The 26646-nt window shown below is 40.0% G+C and overlaps 1 protein-coding gene across 2 annotated transcripts in view; it reads right to left on the bottom strand.

Annotated features, from left to right (window-relative positions):
* Positions 1–26646, bottom strand: part of PDE7B (phosphodiesterase 7B) — a gene marked incomplete at both ends in the record, with an annotated part of 214726 nt that overhangs the window by 10369 nt on the left and 177711 nt on the right. For both annotated transcript variants that reach the window (XM_079716794.1, XM_079716793.1), the window contains 6 exons: positions 513–609; positions 2794–2938; positions 8145–8236; positions 22069–22200; positions 23621–23721; positions 25993–26088. In XM_079716794.1, the coding sequence (XP_079572920.1) occupies positions 513–609; positions 2794–2938; positions 8145–8236; positions 22069–22200; positions 23621–23721; positions 25993–26088 (663 nt within the window). The remainder of the gene's footprint in view (positions 1–512; positions 610–2793; positions 2939–8144; positions 8237–22068; positions 22201–23620; positions 23722–25992; positions 26089–26646) is intronic.

Here is a 26646-nt window from a genome sequence, read left to right as displayed (position 1 = left end):
ACTGTATATATTTGAGAGGATGAACACTGGCCAGCTGTGCTCTATTTCATTATTCACTTTATTTAAGAAAGTGAGGGAAAGGAATATAAAAAAAGTCTAAGTCCTTCTGTCAGAGTGGAAAACATTGATCCCAAATGGCATTTAGCCTTTAGGCTGTGTTCAGCTCATAAAATGAAGGTCAGAGTAAAAATCAAACCGTCCTGCACATTCTTATATCCACAGAGAAAAACCATTAACAAATTATATATATATATATATCCCCCTTTTGCTCATTTTTACTGTACCTCATTATTACCTGTTTCCATGGTAAATCAGTGTTATTTATTAATATTTTCAAATTATTTCCAGAAAAGGGCTGGATGGTTCGCAAGAGGGTTAAAGAGAAAGGCTGGGATAAAAAGGGTTGATGAAAGAACAAATGTCATGATAGATGATCCATTTCCTGTTTTATTAGGATAAATGCCTGAAAGGAGAAGGGGCAATGAAAAGTCAGCTGTTGGATCACTACTAACCTTGCCTGTAGAATTCTTCACAGACCCTTTCACTCCATTGCTTGCTCATCTCCCAGATTCTACAAGGATTGCAAATGTCAGCACACTTCAAGGCAATCTGAGAAATGACAGGGCAGGGAGAGACGGTCAGAGGATGATCTTTGAGCAGCAAATGCACCCCAAGCCCAAGGGGCCATCAGACCTGCCAGTCGGCCTCATGGTACCAGGCCTGTATTTATAGAGGCTTCCCTGACGTGCCTCTTCAGGAAACAGCACTTATTCATCACCGCACAAAACCTTCATTCAGAACTCCCACTTTGTAGCAGTGAGAAGGAGAGAAGAGCCATCGTCCAAGGGCACGGAGCTACCTGGAGGAGACTTGGGGCAGGCAGGCCAAGGAAAGCCGTGGCCTGGCTCCTTCTGCAGCTCCACTCCTTGTGGGCAGGGAGCCCCAGCCAGGCTCAAGTGAGATCATTGGGACCTCACTGTCACAGTGGCCACATTGACCGAGTCCATACATTAAATTATTTGTGTTTGCATTTATATGCCCATGTCTGTGAGTGTGAACAAGCTCAGACTGCCAGCCAGGGAGCTAAGTCATATCAAGCCTAGGAGTATTTGGTTTGCAGAGATAAATCTGGGCCTTCTTGGCTTTGCTCACACTCTTCTGCATCTGGGATACCAGCTTTTGTCAGAGATGCTGACCCTAGGAGGGTTTCCTTGGATTTCCAGAGAAGTAAGTTCTCCCCCTTAACTACCAACTGCCAAGAGCCCACTGCCCAGATGGGTTTCTGGTGGCATGCCCGTCCATCAGCAAGGTCTGTTGGTTTGGACCAAGTTCTTTGGGATCATAGAACTGCTAGCAGTGCTGGGGTCTGGGAGAGCCTGAATCATGTTAAGTTGCAAACCTGGCTGGTTCTTTATTTCCTGGTGAATGGGGACACCAGTACATGTTGGAGTAGGTCAGGGGCAGAAGTCCTCTCCAGGTTCCACCCTTGAGGGAGTCGTGTGTGTTAGCAAGCTTTCCTTTTGAAATGCAAGTGTCCAGGCCAAATCTTTCAGCTACTCACAACTAGGCTTGAGTCTCTAAAATCAGGCGTCTGCGGCACTCAGGGACGAGAAGACTAGTTCAGGAAGAAAGAAGGAGGGAGATACAGTTTTACAGCTGGGAGGAGGGTGTTTCCTTAAAAGGATGGAGCAGTTGGACAGCTTCCGAAGGCAGCCTGAAGGCATGGAAGGGAAAAAAACGGTATGGTTCAGTCTCCCACGTGCAGGTCCACGTCCGTGGTTAAAGCTGGCCTATCTAGATGCATCCAGGATTCACCCATTCAGTCTTTTGTGCCAAAAGGAAAGAAGGAAAATGAGAGGAAATGGAAGATCAAGCAAAAGGCTCTGGTTTGGATACCAGGTCAGACTTCTGCTTCCAAGGTCCACTTCTCATCTTGTTCTTTCTTACTTCACAAATGGCTTTTTGCCATGGAAGGAAGCAGAAAGGGCTGGGCTTGATATGATTCAATTCATTCAATTAAACTTAAAATCATTTATTTATTGGTGCCTAAAAATGGTAAGACTAGGTAAACACGTCTGAGCCTCAGATGAAAATATGAGTTAAGGTAGTAAAAGGAAGTAAAGCAGCGTTTAATTAAATAGGCTTTAGGTAAAGAAAGGATACTCGTTTTTCAATTTTTGTTAGTACTATAGTTAACATAATATACTTTTGTATTAAAGAAACAGTTTTCTACATTGCACAGGTATGACAGTGATCAACTTTATAACAAGGCACAAAATGTGGTAGATTCTTTTTTTTTTTTTTTTTTTGCGGTACACGGGCCTCTCACTGCTGTGGCCTCTCCCGCTGCGGAGCACAGGCTCCGGACGCGCAGGCCCAGCGGCCATGGCTCACGGACCCAGCCGCTCTGCGGCATGTGGGATCCTCCCGGACCGGGGCACGAACCTGTGTCCCCTGCATCGGCAGGCGGACTCTCAACCACTGCGCCACCAGGGAAGCCCCAGTGGTAGATTCTTATTGCATGCAACTACACAGCAGGGCTACGTTGTGGTGAAGCAGTTACCAAACAAGGAAAAATGAGATATTATCAACTTACTGCCGTGAAACCCAGATTTTACGTGCTTGGAAACCACTTAAAAATTTCATGTGTCTCAAAGTTTTTAATAAAGTAGGTCACCGCTCTAGCTTATACCATGGGAGATATTTCTTCTCAGATGCATTAAAATGATGGATCGTGTCCTTAAGTGTTATACCCAGTGAGGATAATGACTTCTTTTTGTTGTTGTTGTTTACCTGAAGCATAAAGTGCCTGTCGTGTACATCCTCCAGTCTTAAGTCTTTATTGTGGAGGTGAGCTTTCAATCTGGTCAAAAATTCATTCTGTCTGTTGATGTCTGTTGCCAAGATCAAGGAGCCCAGCTGCTGTTCAATATCCTGTCTGCATCCACAAGAATGAAAGAGAAAACACACACACAAAGCAAATTCCTTTGAGGAGGGTGGTTGATTCTGTCATCATCAGGTGGCTTGTGCTCTCATTTCTGCCTCTGATTCTGTTTATTACACAGAATCCCAGTCCTTGCAGCCCGAGAGTGATTCTTTCACCCACCATCATTTCTGTCCTTGGATGGGATGTATGTCAAGGACTGGCTACAGAGAGATTGAAACCATGGGTGAACAGAGTTGTGGCAGTTTATACATTCCCATGGTTCCTATGGGTGGGAAGAATTGAAAGCCAACGAGAAATGTATGCTTTAAGGAGGACACAGAAAGACTCACAGAATCACAGGCATTTGAATTGTGCTTTTTATGGAGTTCAAACCAACTCAAACTTTAAGATTTGCATGGGGAGAGAAATGGGCATGATAATAGTAACAGTAATGAAGACAATAATAGCGACTGATTCTGTGGAATGGAAAGACCCATCAAGGGAACAAAACTGATAGGTTGGAAAGAGATACTGGAACTTAAGAAAGAATCACAGTTGATTAAGGCACCATTAAAAAGCAGTGGTCAATAACACACCATTGTAAAGCAATTATACTCCAATAAAGATGTAAAAAAAAAAAAAGGTAAAGAAATACAGAGATGCAAAAAAAAAAAAAAAGCAGTGGTCAAGCAATATATTGGTCAACAGATGGTATATGGAAAATGGGATATTTTGGAAAAATAAAACAAATCAGAGCTTTTCCTCACATATGGAAAGTAATCAATGGGAGGAATATCCATACCTATTTTTAAAATTCACCTTTAAAAGTGAAGTATACTTAAGTAGAGAGCATAGAGTACACATATACAATTTAATGAATAAATATCAAATAAACATCTTACAGTCACCATCCAGGTCAAGATCGTTGCCTGCCAGTACCCCAGAAGGTCCTCACTGTGTCTGTCACCCAACCCCACCTCCCCTCAACGCCTGAAGTAACCACTCTCTTGACCTTTGTTTTAATAATTTCCTTGCTATTTATAACAGTTTTACCACCTGTGTATGCATGTTTAAATAATATGGTTTAACTTTAACTGCTTTTGCACGTTATGTTATGTGATAAGTATCAGTTTGTGACTTGCTTCTTTAGCCTAACATATTTTTGAAAGTCACCTAAGTTGACGTGTGAGCTGTCGTTCATCCATTTTCTTGATTATATTGTATCCTATTGTAGGACTATACTTCAATGTATCTATCTGTTCTACTTTTGATGGTAACTTGAGTAGTTTCTAGCTTTTGACTACTATGGAAAAAATGACACAATAAACACCCTCATGTACCTCCAGTTACACATGTGCAAAGTGTCTCTAGGGACTATATCCAGGAATAAAATTATTGGATCACAGAGATGCTCATCTTCAATTTCTTAGATATTGCTGATTATTTCCAAAACAGTTGTATAAATTTACACCCCAAACAGTAATAGATGAGGTTCTCATTGCTTTATGGTCTTACACTTTACATTTTTTTTGCCCATTTGCCAATGTCACGCAACTCATTATAATCTTAATATGAATTTCCTTGATAACTAATGAGGTTGGACATATTTTCATGTGTTTATTGGCCATTTCTATTTTTTTGGTGGAGTTTCTATTCTAGTCGTTACCTACTATTCTATAGGGTGGTTTCTGTTTTGCTTATTGCTTCTAAGAGTTTTTAATATATTTTCAATAATGGTCTTTTGTCACTTATGTGTTGCAAATATCTTCTCTCACTCTGTGGCTGGTCTTTCTGTTTTCTTTATGATATCTTTTGATGAAAGGAAGTCTTAATTTTTAATATAGCTTAACCTATAAATATTTTTATTTATGTTAATATTTTTCTCCTATTTAAGAAATCCTTCCTACCTCTGATGAAAATATTCCCCTACATTATATTCTAAAAACTTTATAGTTTCATCATTAACATTTTTGTTTTTAAGCCACATACACATCTTTAATCTACTTCTGGACATTAGAAATAATCTCAGAAAATAGGCAATTCACAAAAGAAATTTAAAATGTTCCCAAAATATGAAAAGATATTAAATATTCTTAGTATAACAAAAAATATTAAAACAGCTATGTGATACTATTTCCCACACTTTTATTGGCATGGATTAAAAGTAACTGCTAAATAATATGATGAATTAATTAATGATTGTGATACTTAATGCTGTTGACGATATGGGGAAATCTTCCTTCTTATTCTCTGTTAGCCAGAGTGTAAATTGGTGCAGTGTTCCTGAAGGGTAATTTAGGAATTAGTGTTAAAAGCAATAAATATAAATAATTTGACCAACAGTTCATCTACAAATTTACTATGAACATGTTAGTAAAGATACAGTTAGTAAAGATATATGTTATGAGAATGTTTATCCTATTGTTTAAAATAATGAAACATTCTAGGGAGAAAAATATAAGAATTCATAAATAGGAGATTGGTTAAATGAACCATGTTACAGGCATACTATGCAATTATTTCATAATGATGATGTATAGCTATATTTATTGACATGGAAAAATACCATGTTTTATTGTTATGTGAAAAAGCAGGATACAAAGTATGTAAGACATGATCTCTATGGTCATAGAGAAGAATTTGGAAAGACATATAGGGGAATTATGAATGATTTTCACTTAAAACATAATTTTCAATATTGTATGAATTCTTTAAAAATATGAATATTTATTAAATTTATAACCAGGAAACATAACTATTTTAGTTAGGTGAAATGTTTCATGAACCAGGTTAAAAGACAAACTAAAAGCTTCAAATAATACAACATATAACAAATGGTTACTGTAGTTAAAATACAAAAACTTCTTACAAATGAATAACGACACTCATAAGAAAATAAGAAAATATCAAACGCAAAATTTTGTTCCCTAAAGAAATAAGTGGCCAGTAAATACATGAAAAATTTTTAGTCTCATTTGTTATCAATGAATCTCTCTCTCTCTCTCCTTCTCTTTCTTTCTTTCTTTCTCTCTCTCTCTCTCTCTGTCAAATCTGCAAATATTTTTAAAAGGTAATAGAGATAAAACTTAATTTTGGTGATGGTGCATTGGTAGATTTTCTCATAATCTACCAATGGGAATACAGGTAGATACCGCTTTTTGGAAAAGCAATTTGATAGTATACAACAAGAACCTTAAAAATTCACATCTTTCTTTCTGATCAATAACTCCTAACCACAAACAGTTTCTGAGAAAATAGAATATCGTAGTTTGGGATAAAAATATAGGTTTAAGGATGCTTGTTAAGCATTATTTGTAATGACATAAATTTGGAAATCATCTAAATTCCCAACAATAGGCAATAGTCAATTACAATTTGATGCAATGAAATGCAATACTTTATTTTAGTAGCAGGTTTAATGATATGGAAAAAGACCTTTACAGTAAGTGAAAAATAGCAGGGCATACACTGTATGAAATAACTTCCCCATTTCTTTAAAATATAGCTGTACTGAAAAAAAGACTAAAAGGAAACAAACCAGCCAGGTTAACATTTACTATTCCTGGACTGCCGGATTACCAGTAAGCTCATTTTTCTTCTTCATATTAGGTTGAATCATATGAAACTGCCATTATTCTACTGTTCTGGGCTCTCAAAAACAAGCAACTTCATATGGTGCAAACTAATACTTTTCTGATTTTTTTCCTTAGTGTGTATGGTTAACCTTTCAGAATCAGAAAAATGATTTGAAGGCATTTACATGAGGATAGGATACTCACTATGAGAAGGATGACTGTAAATTTCATTATAAAGTCCTTTCACGTATATTATTGCATAACAGTTTTTCTTCTAGCAAAAGCAATTTATAACACTATGTTCCACAAAAACATATAAAAATATAGTATTTTTATTTGGAATCCATAGGGATGAGTAGAAGTATCTTAGGAAATGAATATTAATTGAGCAACGAGCAGGATTAAGGCGGGCCTTACAGGGACAAATCTGGTCCCAGGTTCCTCCTCCCTGTTTCCTGTTGTTTTATTCCTTCCTGTCTCCTTCTCCTCCCTTCCCTTCTTCTCTCTTTCTTTGGCTTCCTTACCATTCACCTCTTCCTTCCTCCTCCTTCTTGATTTTTTGCTCTAGTTTTTAGTTCTTTTTGCACTTAATTCTTTTGATCTTTGCAATGTATTGTTTTAGTAAAAGGCACGAGTTTTTGTTCCATGTGTGAGGATTGGTTTTATTTGGTTTTGGGGGTAAAATGTTATCAGAATTGAAGTTCCTTCCACAAATTCCACTTTCCTCTGGGTGCTAGGGAACAGCATGAGATAGAATCAGCGTGCCAGGGGTAAACCTGTGAGCCAGAGCATCCTGCCTGCTTTACCGAGAGACACCAAGTGGTCCTTGACCTTAAGTTGTGTGCCCTTCAGAAAGATGGTATAGGGGTCTATTTACTTTTTCCATCCTAGCTACCCTGGGTTCTGTGCATTTGAATTAAACAGATAGGAATTAGCGGTGACCTTGGAAGACAGTGCAGCAGCTAAATTAAGGCCAATATGGTACAGCAGCTAAACTGAGGCCAGGTGGAAATGAGGCCATGGTCTTGGATTTAGTAGGACTCGACCTAAATACCCGGGCTAACGAACAGTGGACCAGGAAACTAGTATTTCCCTTTCTGTTTAAAATGCAAGAGACATAGGTAAATTCCTGGTGAAAAAAATTGCTGGGGCCTATTCAGTTACTTAACAAAAGACATTTTAGAAAAGAATTCCTGACTTCTCCTTTTGCTAAGACTGGCAATAACAAAACACGCTTTATTGAACTAGGCTTCAATCTAGCTTGGGAACTCCTGTGTTCCTTCTTGATAAATATTTATTATTTGGATCTACACAGGAGGACAATTTTGCTAACATAAAAGACAGGAATTTGGCAAAGCACAGCGTTGATGCTGAAGAGTGTGAAAGCTGAGAGCTGTTTATTATCTCTTTTCCTGACGTTAGGTCCTACACTCTCCAGGCCCTTTCAGAGTTCACAGAGGGATTCTGGTTTCTGGGTTGCTGTAACTGACACCACATCTCCTCTGATAGGCAACCAAGGCAGCACGGGCCGGAAGCACAGTGGGCTGGCTCCCTGCCATTAACCCTGGCGGTCTCAAGCCCAAGAGAAAGTGGCTTATCTCTAATGTGTGGACATCGGTATGTTTCATCTCTACGCCACTTACGTCATTTCCTTTGGCAAGTGAGCCAGAAGTCTCGATTCTCGAAGCATGCCGATCGTAGATCGCCAGTGGTGATTCTCCAGCACAGACATATTCTAGAAAGAAAGAAAATTAAAACTATAAATGGGGGAGAAGCCAGATACCGATCTCTCTCACTGAACACAGCTCCGTGGAGGCCAGTATTTTCCCTCTGGCCAGTTGGTACCTGATGACATAGAGGCAGAGCAGAAATACAAAATAAAACAACCGCAGGCCTATTCTCAAGGCTATAATAATAGTGTGTGTGTGGGTCAAGGCCCCGCTGACCTTCCACCAGAGGGCTGAATGCGGGTCTATTTCTAGCAGCCGCAGTCCTGTCTCTGTCTGGTTTTGAAAGCGCATTCAGGTAACAGTGTAGAAGAAAGAAAGTGAGGCAGCAAAAGTAGGTAGTAATGGATACCGTAGGGCTATGTGCATAATATAATCCAAAATCACAGTACTCAACAGAACAGAGGCAGGCCTCCCAACCTCTGGTGTGATATGTGCCCCAGTCAATGCAGTCTTGTTTTGGTGGCTTTGTGGTGATTTATTATTGTGGACACTCAAGTCTGAGAACCACTGTCCATAATCTTCGTGATCAGTATATCGGCACTTAGCCCATTAGGTCTGGATTTGAACCTACAGTTGCTTCCTTGTTCAACTATCTTGATATTGCTTCCTTTGTGGAAACCTCTACTACATCCAATCTCTCCTTTGACCTTAAGTATGCTGTCTGTCTGAACATTAGCTAACCATTTAAATAATGAATATTTCTTACAACCTATTGTGTTTTGTTCTATATTAGCAAACATTATGGCCTTACCACTGACTTCATTTACAGAGAATAGAACTCTTCTAGTCCCCAAGAAATCTTTTCCCTTTATTTTCTTATTTATTTATTCATTCTCCATTTTGTTTCAAGAGGTGTTATAAACTTACAAAAAATACAGGAAGATAGCATTTATTAAAAGGGAGGCTAAATTGTCAAGGCATGGAAGCAACCTAAGTTTCCATCAACAGATGAATGGACAAAGAAGATGTGGTGTATATACATACATATATATGTGGTGTGTATATACACACACACACACACACACACACACACACACACACACACACAATGGAATACTACTCAGCCACAGAAAATAATGAAATTGTGCCATTTGCAGCAACATGGATGGACTTGGAGGGCATTATGCTAAGTGAAATAAGTCAGACAGAGAAAGACAAGGACAGAGATATCACTTATATGTGGAATCTAAAAAAAAAATACAACAAACTGGTGAATAAAACGAAAAAGAAACAGACTCACAGAGAATAAACTAGTGGTTACCAATGGGGAGAGGGAAGGGGGGAGGGGAAATGTAAGGGAAAGGGATTAAGAGGTACAAACTACTATGTCTAAACTAAGCTACAAGATATATTGTACAGCACAGGGAATATAGCCAGTATTTTGTAATTGGCTATACTGGAGTATAACCTTTAAAAACTGTGAATCACTATAGTGTACACCTGTAACATACAATATTGTATATCAACTATATTTAAGTTGAAAAAAGTAGGGGGCGGTTGTGTGATTCTGCTTATATGAGGTACCTAAAATAGTCAGATTCAGATTCATGGAGACGGAAACAATGGTAGTTGCCAGGGGAGCTGAGGGAATAGGGAGTTATTGGATTGGCCAAAAAGTTCGTTTGAGTTTTTCCGCACCATCTTATGGACAAACCCGAATGAATATTTGGGCCAACACAACATTGTTTTGTGGGTACAGAGTTTCAGCTTTGCAAGATGAATTCTCGAGCTTGACTGGGGTGATGACTGCACAACAGTGCAAATGTACTTAGTACCACTGAATTGTACACTGAAAAAGGGTTAAGATGGTAAATTTTATATTATGTGTATTTTGCCACAATTAAAAAAAAGTGAGGGGAAAGAAGCAAGGAAAATACTATGGAGACTGATGGAGCCAGGACAGAGACTGAAAACTACTCCATCATTATGCAACCCCACTCCTCTTGCCACTATATCTGTGCCATCCGTGTAATGCTCAACTTTTTCAGCAAATGGGAAAAGAGAATCCCCCAGGAGTGACACAATCTAGGGTCTATTAGGAAAAAACAAGTTCAAGAAAACTGCAACTATTCTTGGTTCTAAAACCAGGTCATGATTTCTCCCCAGGACTTTGTAGAATGAGTTTCACGAGCTGGAGTCTTATTCCGACTCTCTGTACAGGCTGTTCTACTGCCATTCATTTCTCTTTGCCAAAGAGTCATTATTCCTTACGCACCACTTGACCAGGTTTGAACCTGTGATGAGATTTTGTTACTTTTATCAACCAGTCTATTATCTCCTTTTGGGCATGAGCTACACACAGCAGAAGACAATGTTTATGAGAAATAACATACTAGACTAATTTGTTTTGATTGTAAAGATTTATGAGAGCAGAGAGTGATAGGTTAGTGTGATGTCACAGATGTTCTATCCCTGCTGTGACATTTAATTCAGTTACTCATGAGCATTCACTTGCAAGACTAATTCAAGTAGATGTGACATGAGTGCCCTCACGTGAGTTTTTCAAGGGGCCGGAAAACTGTAACAAGACCTAATGATAAATGACGCCATATCCCTGTTGAGTGGAACAAAAGCGTCTGGAGAATTGCCTTAAGCATTGTTATTTATGCCAGCCTGACTTAACATCTTCATTAATAATCTTCCTGAAGACAGAATAAACGGATACTTGGGAAATTTGCTGGTGAAACCATATTTGGAGATGAGCACCAGGAAAATGGGAGGAAGCGGAGGGGGCCTGGAAGCTGGCACAGAATAAAAGAAAACAGCATACATATTACAAACACAACCTTTCATGGAGCCGTCATTATACATAAAAGTATGTTTTGGCCAGAATTGTGTTGGAGGTAGGGGTACTCCACTGGATGCAGAAGAAGAAAAGAAAGGCAGTTTAGGGAGGGGGAATTAACATTTCTGAAGCACCCACTGTGTGCCAGGCCCTTTACATGATCTCATTGAATTCTCACATAACTGTCTACTGTTTTAATCATTAACTCACAGCAAATAAAACTCCAGGTTTCTCTGAGAGGCCACATAGCTAGTCAGTAACAGAGAAAGGCCTTCAACCCAGGTCTGCCAGGCATCAAGACCTAAGCTTTGCACACCTCCACTTGCTGTCTCCCAAGAATTACCTCTGTTCACCCACATCCAAGCATTCAGAAGCCTGACATTTATAAACTGATGAATGCCTACAGTTATACTTAATTTTCCCCCAAATCATCTATAGTTGCTGCTTTAAAAGTCAATGGTTGATTGTTTTAATTAGATGTTAGTTTCTAAATCCACACTGGAATCTTTGCACATACCTCCAAATTTGGTGTCACTTCAAAAAATCTTGTAGTTTGAGTGTGTCGTGAGTTGAGGAGATTTAGATTGTCTTGGGGGAGAATTCATCCTTCAGCCACTCTCGACCCTCGCAACTGAACACTCTCTGAGTTCTGTTGGTTCTTCCATCATGGCGTCTCTTATACCCATCCCTTCCTTTCACTGAGGTGACCATATTTTAGTGCTTTATTATCCTTAGTTATCCTTCCTTCTATTCATCCTCTCTCCAACTTCCAGAATGTGACTTGTTTACTTGACAGAATTTTTTACCATCTCCCTAATCATTGGTTGAAATATAAACTAATATTTTTTTGAACACCTCCTAATATGCCAGGTGCCATGGCAGGCACTGGGGGTCTAAAGGTGAATAAGACAAAATTGCGGCCCTCCAGGAGCTCACCTAACTTCAGTATGATTGTGCCATCTGCCTTCTCCCATGCCCTGCTCCAAACTCTACCTTGGTGTCCTATCAGATAAATTAAGCTTAACTCCTTAGCTCGGCATTCAGTGCTCCCTAAAAATTGTCCCAACTATCATTCTGTTCCTATATGTTTGAGATAATTGAATACCTTTACCTTTCCTTTCCTACAAAGGTCTTATAGTGCAAATAAATGACACCATATTAATAAAACTATAACTTATTATTGACATTATTAAATTATTAATACATGAAAATGTCCTTTCCTTTTGCCACTTTCATGACTTTCAAGGTAGTTTATGTTCCTCAAACTCCTCTATGTTTCCTTATCAAACTAAACCCTGTCTTCCAAAGTCCCATTCAAACACTCCATCCACAAAGCCACCTGGAATGAGTCCAGTTAGAGGTGAACTTGCCCTCCTCTGAGTCCTATAGCTCTTTTTCTCGGCATTCCTCAAGTCCTGAGGCCAGTTTGTCTCGGTCCCGTTGATGTGTGTGACAGTTGTGTATGTACTTCCTGTTCTTCTTACTAGATTATAAACTGTATGTGAGCAGGAATCCTGCCTCGTTCCTTTTGTATCCACTCAACTGTGTGCCTTGCACAGAGAAGGTGCTTTCTATTAATTTGCTAAGTATATAACTGAACAAATTACTTGATTTCATTCGGCAAACATACTGAACACTTACTATGTTCCAGGCCCTGTAATATGTGCTTGGAATATATCTGAACAAAAGAGACAGAGAACTAGAGGTAGCAGGGATAGAGAGAGAGAGATAGATAATAAACAATAAGCACAAGAAATACTTTGGGAAAAAAAAGTATAGCATCCAGAAGATAGCAAATGCATGGAAAGAAGGAAAAGCAGAGCAGAATAATGGGAATTTGAGAGTCTGGAGGCGTGGGACGGGGAAGGTAAAGTAGTCAGGGTAAGAGGTGAGATTAGAGCGAAGACTTGAAGGTAGGAGGGAGCTCACCATACTGATGAGGGAAGACTGTTCCAGGGAAAACAGCTGAAGTAAAGGCCCCCAAGGGGGAGCAAACAGCTGTGAGGTCCATGTGCAGCAAGGGAAGAGAAGTATCGGTACAAGGAGTTAGAGAGGTAATTCGATACCAGCTCATGTGTGGTCTTCCGGCCATTGTAAGGATTCTGATATTTACTCTGAGAGAAGTAAGGACCCACTGCAGAAGTCTGGAAGGAATGAAATTATATGACTTAACCGTAAATAAGATCACTTTGGTTGCTATGTTGAAAATAGACTTTGGTAGGGGATAAGGGTAGAAATAGGTGTAGAAGGTGGGGGGAGAGGGCAGTTATCCAGGCCGAAGCTGATAAAGGCTTGGACGAGGAAAGTGGAGGTGGTGAGATGGTAGATTTCTGGATCTGCTAGGATGGCTCAGTGTTTGGAGGAGTCTCAGCATTGTCCAGAATAAAGATAACATTTCCCAATCTCCTTTACAGCTAAGTGGAATCATCAGGCTAAATTCTGACCTATTAAATGTAAGCAGAAATGTTGTGTGGGATTTTAAGGAAAGTTGTTTAAAGGGAACTGTTTCATCTGGGAGAGGCTTCTTTTGCTTTATCCCTTCCTTCCTTCTCACTGTCTGGAATGCAGCAGGAATGGCTAGAGCTCCAGCAGCTAGCTGGACAATGAGGACAAGTGTCATATACCCCAGTGATAGCAGATTGAAGAACTGAAAGGATCTTGGGTCACTCATTCTTAACTTCGTGAAGCCACCACGCCTGCCCTGGACTGCCAATATCCAAACTTCTTTTATAAAGGATAGAAACAAACTTCTACCCTTGCTTAAGTCACTAACACACCACATTATTTAAAGTTGCTCTATTATCTTCCATATCCTCCCAAAAGAGTTGATAAAAAGACCTTTTCAATGTCTTAATCTAGAATAATGCTTGGTTTTGGCATAAGAATCTTAATAAAGAATTTTATAACTCTAAAAAAGAGTGAGGTGAAATCACCTTAGTAAAGTCTGAAATGCACGCGTGGGCTCACGCACATCTGCACAAGGGCACGCACACACAAACACACACTTCTTATTTCTGAGATCAAACATTGCCATCTGCTAGGAAAGACTTTCCTGGTTCTCCAAACAGAACTGACAGCTCCCTCTTCTAGCTCCCCATTCCCAACCCAAGCTTCTATCCTACTGTCCAAAACACCTTATAACAACTTTGTTCACTGGCCTTGCTCCTACATATAAGTAATTTTCACATGTTTTTGTTCATTTACTCTTAAAATAGTCTTGAAAAATTATGGTCTCCCTATACTTTTAAAAATTGATATCTAAAATCACAAATTTCTATGGTAACAAAAGATGTAATAATGTCTTGCATTTTTGTGAATATTGGTGTTTTAATATAAAATCATTATATAACTCTTATGCATTAAATGTATCTAAGGGAGTCAAAATACCAATGGCATTTAATACCTATTAATCACATGTTTAAGAAAACACATGAATAATTTATCTTTTAAGTCAAAAATGTTAAATTGATTTTTTTCCCTCTAGAACTTACATTTCCATTCTATTTCCCGATAGAATTTTATTTTAATGTAATATATTTTGATGTGTGAAATTCTTTCATCATCACCCTATCATATCTCTCTGAAACAAAAATAAGTATTGATATATAAATTGAATCTTTAATTTAACAAATTTACTTAACATCAGGCTCTAAGTAGTAAATATTTTTCCAGCTTGGGTTTACAATGCAATTGCTATTGGTTGGTAACTAATTGATGAAAATACACGTATACTGCAAATTTGGAAAACATTATGCTTAAGAATAAAAATGTTTTGGGACTTCCCTGGCGGCGCAGTGGTTAAGAATCTGCCTGCCAATGCAGAAGACACGGGTTCAAGCCCTGGTCTGGGAAGATCCCACATGCCACAGAGCAACTAAGCCCGTGCGCCACAACTCCTGAGCCTGAGCTCTAGAGCCCGCACGCCACAACTACTGAAGCCCGCGTGCCTAGAACCCGTGCTCCACAACAAGAGAAGCCACTGTAATGCACACCGCAACGAACAGTAGCCAGAAATAAATAAATAAATAAATAGAATAAAAAAATTTTTTTTTTTTTTTTGTGGTACGCAGGCCTCTCACTGTTGTGGCCTCTCCTGTTGCAGAGCACAGGCTCCGGACGCGCAGGCTCAGCGGCCATGGCTCACAGGCCTAGCCGCTCCACGGCATGTGGGATCTTCCCGGACCGGGGCACGAACCCGTGTCCCCTGCATCGGCAGGCGGACTCTCAACCACTGCGCCACCAGGGAAGCCCAAAAAGAATAAAAATGTTTCGACAATGCATTTATTCATGAGATGGCTGGGAGCATTATAGTACCTCAGTTATAGGAGATTTTCTTGAATATTTTTAGTTGTTCCTTTGGTATTTTTTCACACTGCAATAATATTAGTATAATAAATACAATATTTAGTATATAAATACAATATTAGTGCAATTGGAGCAAGATGCAATATGCAGAATGGATAAGAGATATGTCTTTCTTTTGTACGGTGGGAACAGGGTAACTGTGAAAGAGGAGTAGAAAGTAGAACTGGCTTGACTGTCCTGAAAGCACGTTCCAGGTAGGTCAGTTTAAGGAGCTGAAAATGAATTCTGTTAGTGCTATTCATGCCTGTGTACTCCTGGGAAAGTCTTCACGTATCCCCATGGGCACAAATGCCTGGTTTGAAGCTGCTGCCATACATGATTGCCATTGAGAACAAGGAGCATATCTTACTCATCTTTGTGCACCAGTATGTGGCACAGTGCCATTTAAATAACTAAATATTTGTTGAATGGATACTAAGTCATTAACCTCCAAAACCCCAAAGTGCCGTAACTGCAAAAGTTTAAGTAACTGTATAAGTAACAGAGTCCTGTTAATTTTTTGGTCAATAGCTGATAAAAGCCAGACTTGGAATCTTCTGCTGTGAAATCCTTAGACTCAGGTAAAAGTCAAAGAGATTTTAAAATTCTTATAGCAATGGGCTCTCTCACTATTCGCTCACAGATGACCAGGATTAGGCAAACGACTCCAGAAATAACATATATCAGATAGCATTTGTCAATTGCAAGATAAACAAATAAGAAGATTATAAAAAAGAATTTTCCATGATGCTTCTCAGTCTTCATGGTGTACTCTTGATGCAGGGAAGTAATAATGCAATGATCAGCACAAGTACCTACTAAGTGGACAGTACGGGGATATGCTTTCTTGTCTGTGTGCTGCTGTCTCTCAGATTTCCCCTCTGGGTCCCTGTGTGTGCTCACTGTGGCCAATATTTCTCATTTTTCAGTGTTACTCAGGTTCTGTCTTTCTTGCTGCATGGGTCCAAACTGTGCATCCATCCGTCTCTCCATCCATCTATCCATCCATTTACTCATCCAGCAAACGTCCCACCACCCAACGAATATTCACTAAACGTGAGGACTGTGTCAGATGCTGAGGATACAGCAGCGGACGAGGTAGGTGCCTAGAAGCTTGCAGGCTATGGGGGATATGGACGTCTAATCAGGAAATGGCAGTTTAGAGAGATAAACACCGTGATAGGGGAAGTAAGAGAAGGCTGTGAAATCATATAGCAGGGGCATGGAAGATGGATTTTTTTTTTTTTTTTTTTTGCGGTACGCGGGCCTCTCACTGTTGTGGCCTCTCCTGTTGCGGAGCACAGGCTCCAGACGCACAGGCTCAGCGGCCATGGCTCACGGGCCCAGCCGCTCCGCGGCATGTGGGATCTTCCCGGACCGGGGCACGAACCGGCGTCCCCTGCATCAGCAGGCGGACTCTCAACCTCTGCGCCACCAGGGAAGCCCTGGAAGATAGATTTTTAAAGAAAAAGAAGGCTTTTAGGAGGAAGATCTGTCCAAGTTGGGATCAAAAGGATGAGTAAGTTAGAGAGGAGTCCGAGAATGCAGGCAATACAGAAACTATAGCACTGCCATGTTTACATTTCATTAAAAGAGGCAGAAGGAAGAAGAGCATGTGTGTGAAGACCTGGAGCAAGAGGGACACTTTATATCTTCCCTCCCTGTTTTATTTATTTTTTAATCATTAGAAATGATCACTTTCAAACATACTATATATTTTACTTATTTTCTGATTCCCCTAGTAGAAAGCAGGGATTTCTATTTGTTTTGTTTATCTTCTGTACTGCCAGCACTTGGCACATATGTCGGCTCTGGGATTCTGAAAGTGGTTCAGACTGGATGATGCATAGAGCCTGGGAGAGTAATGGTGGGAAGTGGAACTGGAAAGTGTAGTGAGGGTCAGATCATAATGAGGCTTGTAAACTGGGTTAAGACATTTGGACTTAACCCTGAGGGCAATGGGATTTTAAGCAGGCATCTAAGTGTCACAGTTGAGCTTCAGGAAACTCATTCTGGCTGCACAGTGGCGGAAGGGTTGGAGCCAGGCAAGGCTGAGTGTAGATGACAGGATGAAAGATGTTGGTGCCCTGCTCTAGGGGAGGATCTGGCACGAGCAGGCTGGGAGGTACTGGTATTTCATAGGCAATGGCCAAATTATCTGTCTTTCTGAAGAGGGAGGTGGTTCTGCTCCTACAGACTCACTGGCTTTCACAGCAGCTCAAAGACCAATATCAGCAAAAGGCAGATTGAAAAAAAGAAGATGCTCATCTGAAATGCTCATGGAGGTCTGAACATAGGATGAGATGATATTGCTTTAATATCCATTTAAATCCCAGCACTGTTTTGGAATCCCACAGTAGGTACAACATCCCTCTACTTTCAGAAGCAGCAGCTCAGCAATCTCACATCATTCCAATGAGAATGTGTTCTAGTGTCACAAACTCTTCATACCTGTAGTTTTATTAAGAAGAATAATCTTCACTGTAAAGTTGAGAGAGTAAGCATCCACCTTTGTGGCAACAAAACCTACCAGAATTTATTTTGAACAAAATAAAACTCTCCAAACCGCTACTGCAAAACCGTTATTTCCCCTTTTATCTGAATAATCAAGTATTATCCACCCTAAGAACAAAACAATCTATTTGTTCTAGAATAACAACACATCTGGCATTTAATAAACCACCAACACAGGTTTTCAAATTAAACCGAGAGTCTCTTTGTCAAAGAGAATCTGGCAGAGCAGATTTGCTATCACACAAAGCAGCTTTAAACTGTTGTTGTTTTTTTCTCCTATTTATTGGACACTTTCTTTGATTAAAATACTTAGAATGATGTTGATAAACTGAGTCTGGTGTACAACAAGACTCAGAGTTAATTATACCTTTTAAACCAGCGGAGGCAGGAAGAAAAACAACAACAGGAACATAGTCTGTGTTTTCATTTTTAATTGCTCACGAAACCGGGAAGCAAGACTCCAGAAGATAATGAAGTCACTGAGTTCTTCCCTAACAAGCCCAGTGATCTCCTTGGTAACGCTGCAAGGGCCCCAGCCCAGGAGGTCTCAGAGGAACAGAAGCTCCCTGAGTCCTAAACAAGACCTTGGCCCTTGAAGAAACTATACCACTGCCATGTTTACTGCCTGTTGGAAGATGTCTTTCTCTTGTTTGATCTGCATCTGCCGAAGACACTGCTCTCACAAGGAGCCCGAACATTGATTGCCGTCCACGGGGCAGGCCTGTGTTCAGATCAGGGCCATGGATGTGCCACATGCCAGCTACCTCACTATGAACAGTGGAAACTTTATGAAACAGAAAATCAAATTTGAACCTCCTTTTTACAATTTTCACTCCACTTGCCAAAAACACCTTTCATGAGGCAGAAATCATGAGGTTACATATAATCTTTGCAATTGCTTGTTTGAGTAGAGGTCATAGGACCATATGGAAGGAACATGTCTCCTGGCTCTAACTTCATATTTATGGTGCAGAGTCATTAAGAATAAAAAGTGGGGGCTTCCCTGGTGGCGCAGTGGTTGAGAGTCCGCCTGCCGATGCAGGGGACATGGGTTCGTGCCCCGGTCCGGGAGGATCCCACATGCCGCGGAGCGGCTGGGCCCGTGAGCCACGGCCGCTGAGCCTGCGCGTCTGGAGCCTGTGCTCCGCAACGGGAGAGGTCACAGCAGTGAGAGGCACGCGTACCGCAAAAAAAAAGAATAAAAAGTGGTTAAAAATGCTGGCCTCTTCTAAGTGCTTGTGATAAGTGACCAAGAAAAATGATTATAAACTTCTGCAAGACAAATAGAGAATGTAATAAATACAGTGTTTCATGGAACAACTAATTATTAATTATTTTATTCATTAGGTTGTTCTGTCACTACTTAATATGTAGTTGGACTCTATCAAAAGGAATTAACTTTTTTATATGGTTTATTACAAGATATTGAATATAGTTCCCTGTGCTATACAGTAGGTCCTTGTTGTTTATCTGTTTTATACATAATAGTTTGTAGCTGCTAATCCCAAACTCCTAATTTATCCGTTTCCCCCGGTTCCTCTTTGGTAACCCTAAGTTTGTTTTCTATGTCTGTGAGTCTGTTTCTGTTTTGTAAATAAGTTCATTTGTATCATATTCTAGATTTTAAATTGAACTGAAAGCAATTCCTTTTGCAATTGTAATAAGCAATATCATGTCTGATTTAACAGTTACTTTGCAAAACTGCTGAACCCACGTGTTGGAGGACTGGAGGGTGGAGGGACAGAAAATAAATCCTCAGCTGCATCTCTCATGTCCTGTTAGGTGCACTCTAGTCCACCACGGACACCTGGACTGCCTCCAGTCTGATGAGACTGGTGCCAGGTGGAAATGCCTTTATGGTCTTCATGTTGAACTTGGGTTGGCAGTTCAGCTAGCGAGTCTGGCCCAGACAGAGGACAATGGGAGAGAGCCCTTTAACTTGGCCTTCACTCCAGCTGCCCTGGCTCTCGCTTTATCTCAGGGCAGAAGCACAGGCTGGGTCTTATGCAATGATCTTCTTATTTATTAGAACTAAAAGAGCACAGCCAACAAAAGGAGGGAGAGGAAACCCTCTTCCATTTTATCTCATTTCTAGTAAGTCTGGATTGTACAAAGTCACGCACAGGGTGTTCTCAAAGCCCCATAATTCCTGGCACATATTCTTGGCTATTCTCGTTGACCAAATGTGTGTGCATGTGCATGTACAGTTTTTGTATGTATATGTATATATATATACACACACACATATATTACACAATATACGTATTGTGTAATATATATGTATATATATGATGTGTATATATATTTTTTCACTCATTATCACAGTTCTTAATATTTTCTGGATCTATAACTCATTTTAAAATATAGGTCATGGATCCTCTCCCTAGAAAAATGTGTATAGGTACGTCGTCTGAAAATCTGCATATAGTTTCCTGAAAGCTTGTTTATGTCTCAACCAACAGGCCCTTGGTAGGCTAAAAGGCTGTATTTCCAAAGATTTTAAGGTATCATGTGTTGTTAATGATCTTGCTGAGTTGATATTTTATGTAACACGATTTTTTTTTCTTGAAATTGAAAACCTAAAGAGTTATGCCAGTTCTTCACTGACAATGCGAAATGAAGATTTTTCTGACCCAGATCACATTCTGTACAGCTAATCTACAGTGTCTACAAAAGGGAGAATATACACTTCATCATAACATGCCCAAGTCATTGAACAGAGAGCAGGGGCCATTCATGACAGGACTATACTCAGCTCAAGGCCACAGAAACAGTCCATTTGCAGTTACTCTGGAGTTGTGGGTTTTCATCCCCAAAGTACACCAGTTTATGCTGCCTTTGGTGTCACACTCTCTGCCCTGCTACTCAAAATGTTACTCACGGACCCAGCCGCTCTGCGGCATGTGGGATCTTCCCGGACCGGGGCACGAACCCGTGTCCCCTGCATTGGCAGGCAGACTCCCAACCACTGCGCCACCAGGGAAGCCCTCCCCTGGTCAAATTTTTAATGTTTTCCCCAAGCAATAAATTTAGCTTCTGAGACTGTTTAGAAAGTTTAGTTTTAGTTTTCATTTTCTTTGTTTAGTTTTCAGCTCATCACCTAAAGTTTTTCTAAATTATGTCACCCTGTCCCCTCTTTACGGTCATTTCTATCCCAGCTCCAGGTGCTGGCTGACAGACCAAGAGAGCCGAGTGCTGAATTATGTACCAGGGGATCCATAAACCTTGGAATGCCAATTCCTACCGGGACCCAAAGCTAATCAACTAGATGGAAAAAAGCTCTGTTTCATGTTTCAGTTGTACTTTATCCTCAAGCTGCACTGGTTTGTATAACACAATTGTTTTATGGGAATCCTTTAGACATTATTCCCGTACTGAATTTTTTCAAAAGATCTACTAAAATTGAGATCAATGACTCCCTTGAATGCAATGATTTTGTTAATGACAACCAAAGGTCTCCCCCAAACCATGTTGAAAATTCTGGGAATAATTCATTTATGATATAGGGTTATAATATCTGAAGTAATATCATAGATAAGAGTTCTTTGGGCCAATCTACTTGTGCTGTTGAACAATTTTATAACAACAAAGCACGCCTATTGTCTTCGATAACATACCTGTGACTCAGAAGCCAAAAAAGTTCAGAAATGGCCCTGGAGAATATAGCCAATATTTTATAATAACTATAAATGAAGTATAATCTGTAAAATCTTTGAATCACTATATTGTATACCTGAAACTAGTGTAATATTATAAGTCAACTATACTTCAATAAAAGAATAAAAACATGATTAAAAAAAGAAATGGCCCTAGAGACGTAAATCTGAATTAGGATTGCACCTAGGAGTATCATTTATAGAAGTTCTACAAGGACTGGCTTCAACTGGCCATTATATATTAGATGGTTCCTATGGAGACAGATAGTCTCAGACCATGAGATGGTAGACTCAGGAATCCTGTTTGACTTCGGACAATTTCAAACCTGCTTCAGAGCAAATTGAATTCCTTGGATATCCTTGTAAGCCAATTTAATCTTCCCTGGGGGACACTCTGAACCTATTTCAAACCCATGCTCTTTGGCTGTGGTCATCATTGAGGCTGACCCTGAATGAAGGCTATCTCCAAGGGTGAGATTCAGGCTACAGCACTGGGCCTAAAGCAGTTAAACATATTGTATAATGTTGGCTCCCTTACCTGATATAGGTTGGCAAGGTGGTGGTTTGTTTTGATCAAAAATGGCTGGTTTACCCCTGGATGGTCAACATCGTGGGCTGCGGCAGCCAGCAGTCCAAGCATGATGTCCAGAGGTGTGAGGGAGCTGGCGAGCTGTTAAAGGATTGAATGGGGAGATTGACTGGTGTGTTTCCAAAAATAGGTTAGCATTTGTTTTGGCTAAATCACACTGAATGAATCATCGTAGTATCGTTCAGGCCTTTCATCCAGACCGTAACCTTCTGAAGCTGTCAATAAGGTAACAGAACCATGGAAATCGCAGGAATAAAGAAAGGGCTGTGAGGAAAGTAATGAAGCAACTCAAACTGTGTAGCTCATCCAGGTGGCCTCCTCTTCCTGCTGCTCCTGTCTTGTTTTGTTGTTGTAGTAGTATTACCTGTTGGCAACACTGCTCTATAGTGGGCGGGGAGAAGAAGGCAGAGTCTAAAATCAGCCTTGTTCCTAGGAAAGCTGTAAGTGAAGGAAAAAGCTGAAGCCAAAGCGATGGAAAAAATCACTTGTGTATTTCAACCATCCAATATATCACTGCCACTTCTTCGAATATGAAATCCACAGTGGGCTGAATTGCAAAATTTGCATATTTCTTCAATGTGTAATAAATAAAGTGGGGGAATGTGTGAGAATCTGTCATTTTTTTTTGGTTAGCTAGGAAAACAAGCAGGAAAATGGGAATCTAGTGTTAGCTTTAAATACTCAACTGTGCAATCTATACAATTTTCAAATTACTTAGGGATTAAATAACAAAACCTTTAATGTCTTTGGGATATTTTATAAGGATGAGGCATACCCAGTTTTGTCTTGGGAATGCCTATCTGGCATCTGTATATTTAGTGGTTGATGTTAAAACTGATTGAACTAAACAGTCTTGGACTGAGATATCATTTTCCAAAAACCGTAAAAAAACTCATCCTGTACGTTTTAACAGCTAGGTTTTATATGGCTAAGAAATGCCTAGGTTTTGAGTAACAAGCATTATTATCATGTTTTAAATTTTGGATTAATATATTGCATCTGGGCATATTTTTAAAGAGGTTTTTGATGTTCACAATTTCTCTTGGGCCTGAATCAGGATGCCTAGTTGCCTCAGTAGGAAATGCAGCTGAGTCTTGAGGAGTTTTAATTTTATTTGTTGATCAAAAACCATGAGGTGGGAGACTTCCTAGAAAAGTTCAGTTCTGGTACTGTTTGCGGCAAAGGTTCAAGGCAAAAGCAGCTAACTTCTGTGATGGTTGAAGATATCTAGGATGCAGATTGTCATAGAGAGGGTTTTCGTCCTAATGCAGCCTTGAAAATATATAAATTATGAAACAGAACCTCTGAAAATTTACATCCTCTTTCATGACTATTATACAGTTTTCAGAGCTGATACTGAAACCTTAATATAAGCAATTTGTATTCATGCTATAACTTGGCCCATAACCCAGTTGCTCTGATATGTCAGGTGATTTGGGACCCGGCAGGTAGTTTACATGGCATTTCCAGATGGCCGAGGAGGCAGCAGGTCTTGCCTTACCTTTGGCTCCTTTAGGTAGCAGTGCATGGCCTGGGTGACATCGGCCGCATGAACAGCATTGTGATATGGGTTTTGGCTGTGGTAATCTTCTTGAACCATGACTAGGAGGTAAGCAGATAACTCAATCAGCTAAAAACAAAACACAAAGGACATACTAGCTCAGACTTACTGAGGGTCCTTTTTGCTTAAAAATAACAGTGTCTCCAAAATGTGCAGCCTGGGAATGCTTTAGAAATGAACACGATTTGCCAGCTTGGCAGTTCTACTGGGTTGATTTCAGTGGAGAGGAGGGGGAGGGAAGAGGGAAGAAAGGCTAAAAGGATTTGTGAGGCCCTTGGGATTCCTCACCACCTTCATAAATCACCCCTTTCTGGCATTCATGAAGGCTCTCATTCATTGGAAAAATAAATATGTAGGAAAAGGGCAACTTTATTTCACACTATAGTTTAAGTATTTAAGTTTGCTGCCATTTAAGAATGATGTGCCATAAAAGAGGCTTCCTTTTAAAGAGACCTACTCTCATCCAAAGATTGCTTTATCACTTAAATAACAAATACTGACCAAAGCAAATCTGGGGATTCTTCAGGCAGAAATTCATAGATCCAACTGAGGAATCCTTGGATTTATTTCTATCTTATTCAGATTAAATGATCATCTTTCTTGCCCTTCCAATCTAGGGACCGGAGTGATCTTGGAACCGAATAGAGACACAAGAAAGGCAATTTGAGTTTGCTATTTACAGAAGCTACTTGCCTGCTTCAGCTAATAACTAAGGCAATGTCTAGGATGCAATATATTCAGTGTGTATAGAATGTCCTGGCTTTCAATTTTCCTGGCTATGTTCTCTCAGCCCAGCTATGACTTTGGCTCTGGATTCCAGTGTTATTTCTTTCATTGAATCTTTGCCTTTTTCACATGTACTCTGGGTGCATACACATGTCCAAAGTATCTCTGCTCTCCCTCTTTAGACAAATCAAAATTATTTGGCTCTATTCATGGCCATTACTTTGCTCAATCAATCTGAACACAATTAGCTTGAGGTTATTTGTGTTTCTGGAATGAACCATGCTCTGGTTTGTTTCCAGTATTTCTGTTGTGCCACATGTACCTTTTAATCAGCAGGTTTATTTGACTATTATATGAACCCTGGCTCTATTACTTATCTGTATTGGGCAAGTTACTTAACCGAAAGTTTCCTCCATTTCTTTCTCTATAAAATAGGGATAACAACAGCTCTGATCTCAAAGAGGTGCTGTAAGGATTAAATGTGGTAATATATGCAAGTTCTTAGAAGACTTTCCAGCATATGTAAACACTATATAAGCCTGGTGGTTGCTGCTACTGTTGTTATCACCATCACCATTATTTTACCCTTGATGCATCAAGTCAGCTTCCAAATTCAAAGCACTGCCATGTGCCATGTCAAAGAAGCCAGGAACACATTAAGAGGCAGAGGAAAGTCATTTGGTGACTAAAAATGTGCCCTGGGGCTTCCCTGGTGGCGCAGTGGTTGAGAGTCCGCCTGCTGATGCAGGGGACACGGCTTCGTGCCCCGGCCCGGGAAAATCCCACATGCTGCGGAGTGGCTGGGCCCGTGGGCCATGGCCGCTGAGCCTGCGCGTCCGGAGCCTGTGCTCCGCAACGGGAGAGGCCACAACAGTGAGAGGCCCGCGTACTGCAAAGGAAAAAAAAAATGTGCCCTGGATAATTCACTGGAAGATAAATAAGAATATGCATGAAGTCAAATGAGATCTGGGGCTGCTTTTTGATGAGGAGAGATGGTGGAGTTGAGTGGAAAGATGGTAGGCTTTCAAATCAGACAGACCTGGGCTTGGACTGCAGCTCTGCCAATTATATGTTGTTGACCTTGAGCAAGTTACAAAACCTTTTTGTACTTCTCCTTACTTATGGGCCAAATGGTGATAATGGCCAACTTGCAGGGTTGTTGAAGCTGTTAGAAATAACGTACCAAAAGCCCCTTGCCTACAGTGGGTGCTACATACATGGTAGTTCTTATCATTAAAAAAAAGCCTGTTGAATATTTCAACAACTCATATCCAGAGTGGCATTATTTGAGGAATATTTTCTGGGATTTTGTTAATATGTGAGCAGATCAGTAACTTCGGGACAGTTATTTGCTCTTGATGGTTGTCTTTACATAGCCTTTATCTCTTAAACATAACTAATCAGGTAAGCATTTTTTCCAGTGATTTAAATAAGTAAGCTTATTTTAAAATTAAGATGAGATAATTTAAGACTAATATGAGGTCTTCACCTACCAGGCTATGGCTCTTGCCACTTCATGTTAAAGAATATTGTAGACTGCCATTGTTCAGGGGTAAGGGGGTAGAAATAAGGAGAAAAGGACTTACCTACAAACCTGTGTAAGGTCACCATGTCTAACTTGAAGTGGTGAATGAGCCCATGGGCGTTGAAGAGGTGGCACAGCAGTGTTACCAGGCTGTTTCCTATAGGGGAACAGCCACCTGTTTTAATCCATTTTCATCACCATTAAAATATCAAGACTAGCAATAGCATCCAAAGTTTCTGTAATGAAAGTTCTCTGATAGGATCATTTCTTTTCCCCTTTAGATTGAAAATTATTCAAGTATAAAGATATTATTACTATGATCTGGTCCCATATTTTCTCTTATTGTACAAGTAAAATTAACTCAGACCTTCTCCCTATACCAAAGGCAATGAAAACATTAAGAGTTAAAAGGAATCTGCCTACTGCAGTATCAGGGACACATACACGTGTGTGTGTGTGTGTGTGTGTGTGTGTGTGTGTGTTGTATGGTTATTTTTTTTTAAGACATAGTTTAATGGTCACTTGAAATGTGTCTTAAGTTGCTTCCAATTGACTTTTACCTTTACAGGGGTATCTAAGCCACCACAGTGCCTATTCTTCTTTTGGAAAATCACCCAAGATGAAATTTGACTGTGAGATATTTTGTAACTCAAGCCAGCAGAGGTGCAAAATTGAAGCTACAATAACTTGTAAGCATTCAAGAAATATTGTTCAT

Source organism: Hyperoodon ampullatus (genome assembly GCF_949752795.1).
Source record: "Hyperoodon ampullatus genome assembly, chromosome: 12".
Lineage (NCBI taxonomy): Eukaryota > Metazoa > Chordata > Mammalia > Artiodactyla > Ziphiidae > Hyperoodon > Hyperoodon ampullatus.
Note: the sequence above shows the minus strand (reverse complement) of the source record. Positions and strands in the feature narration are given on the sequence as shown.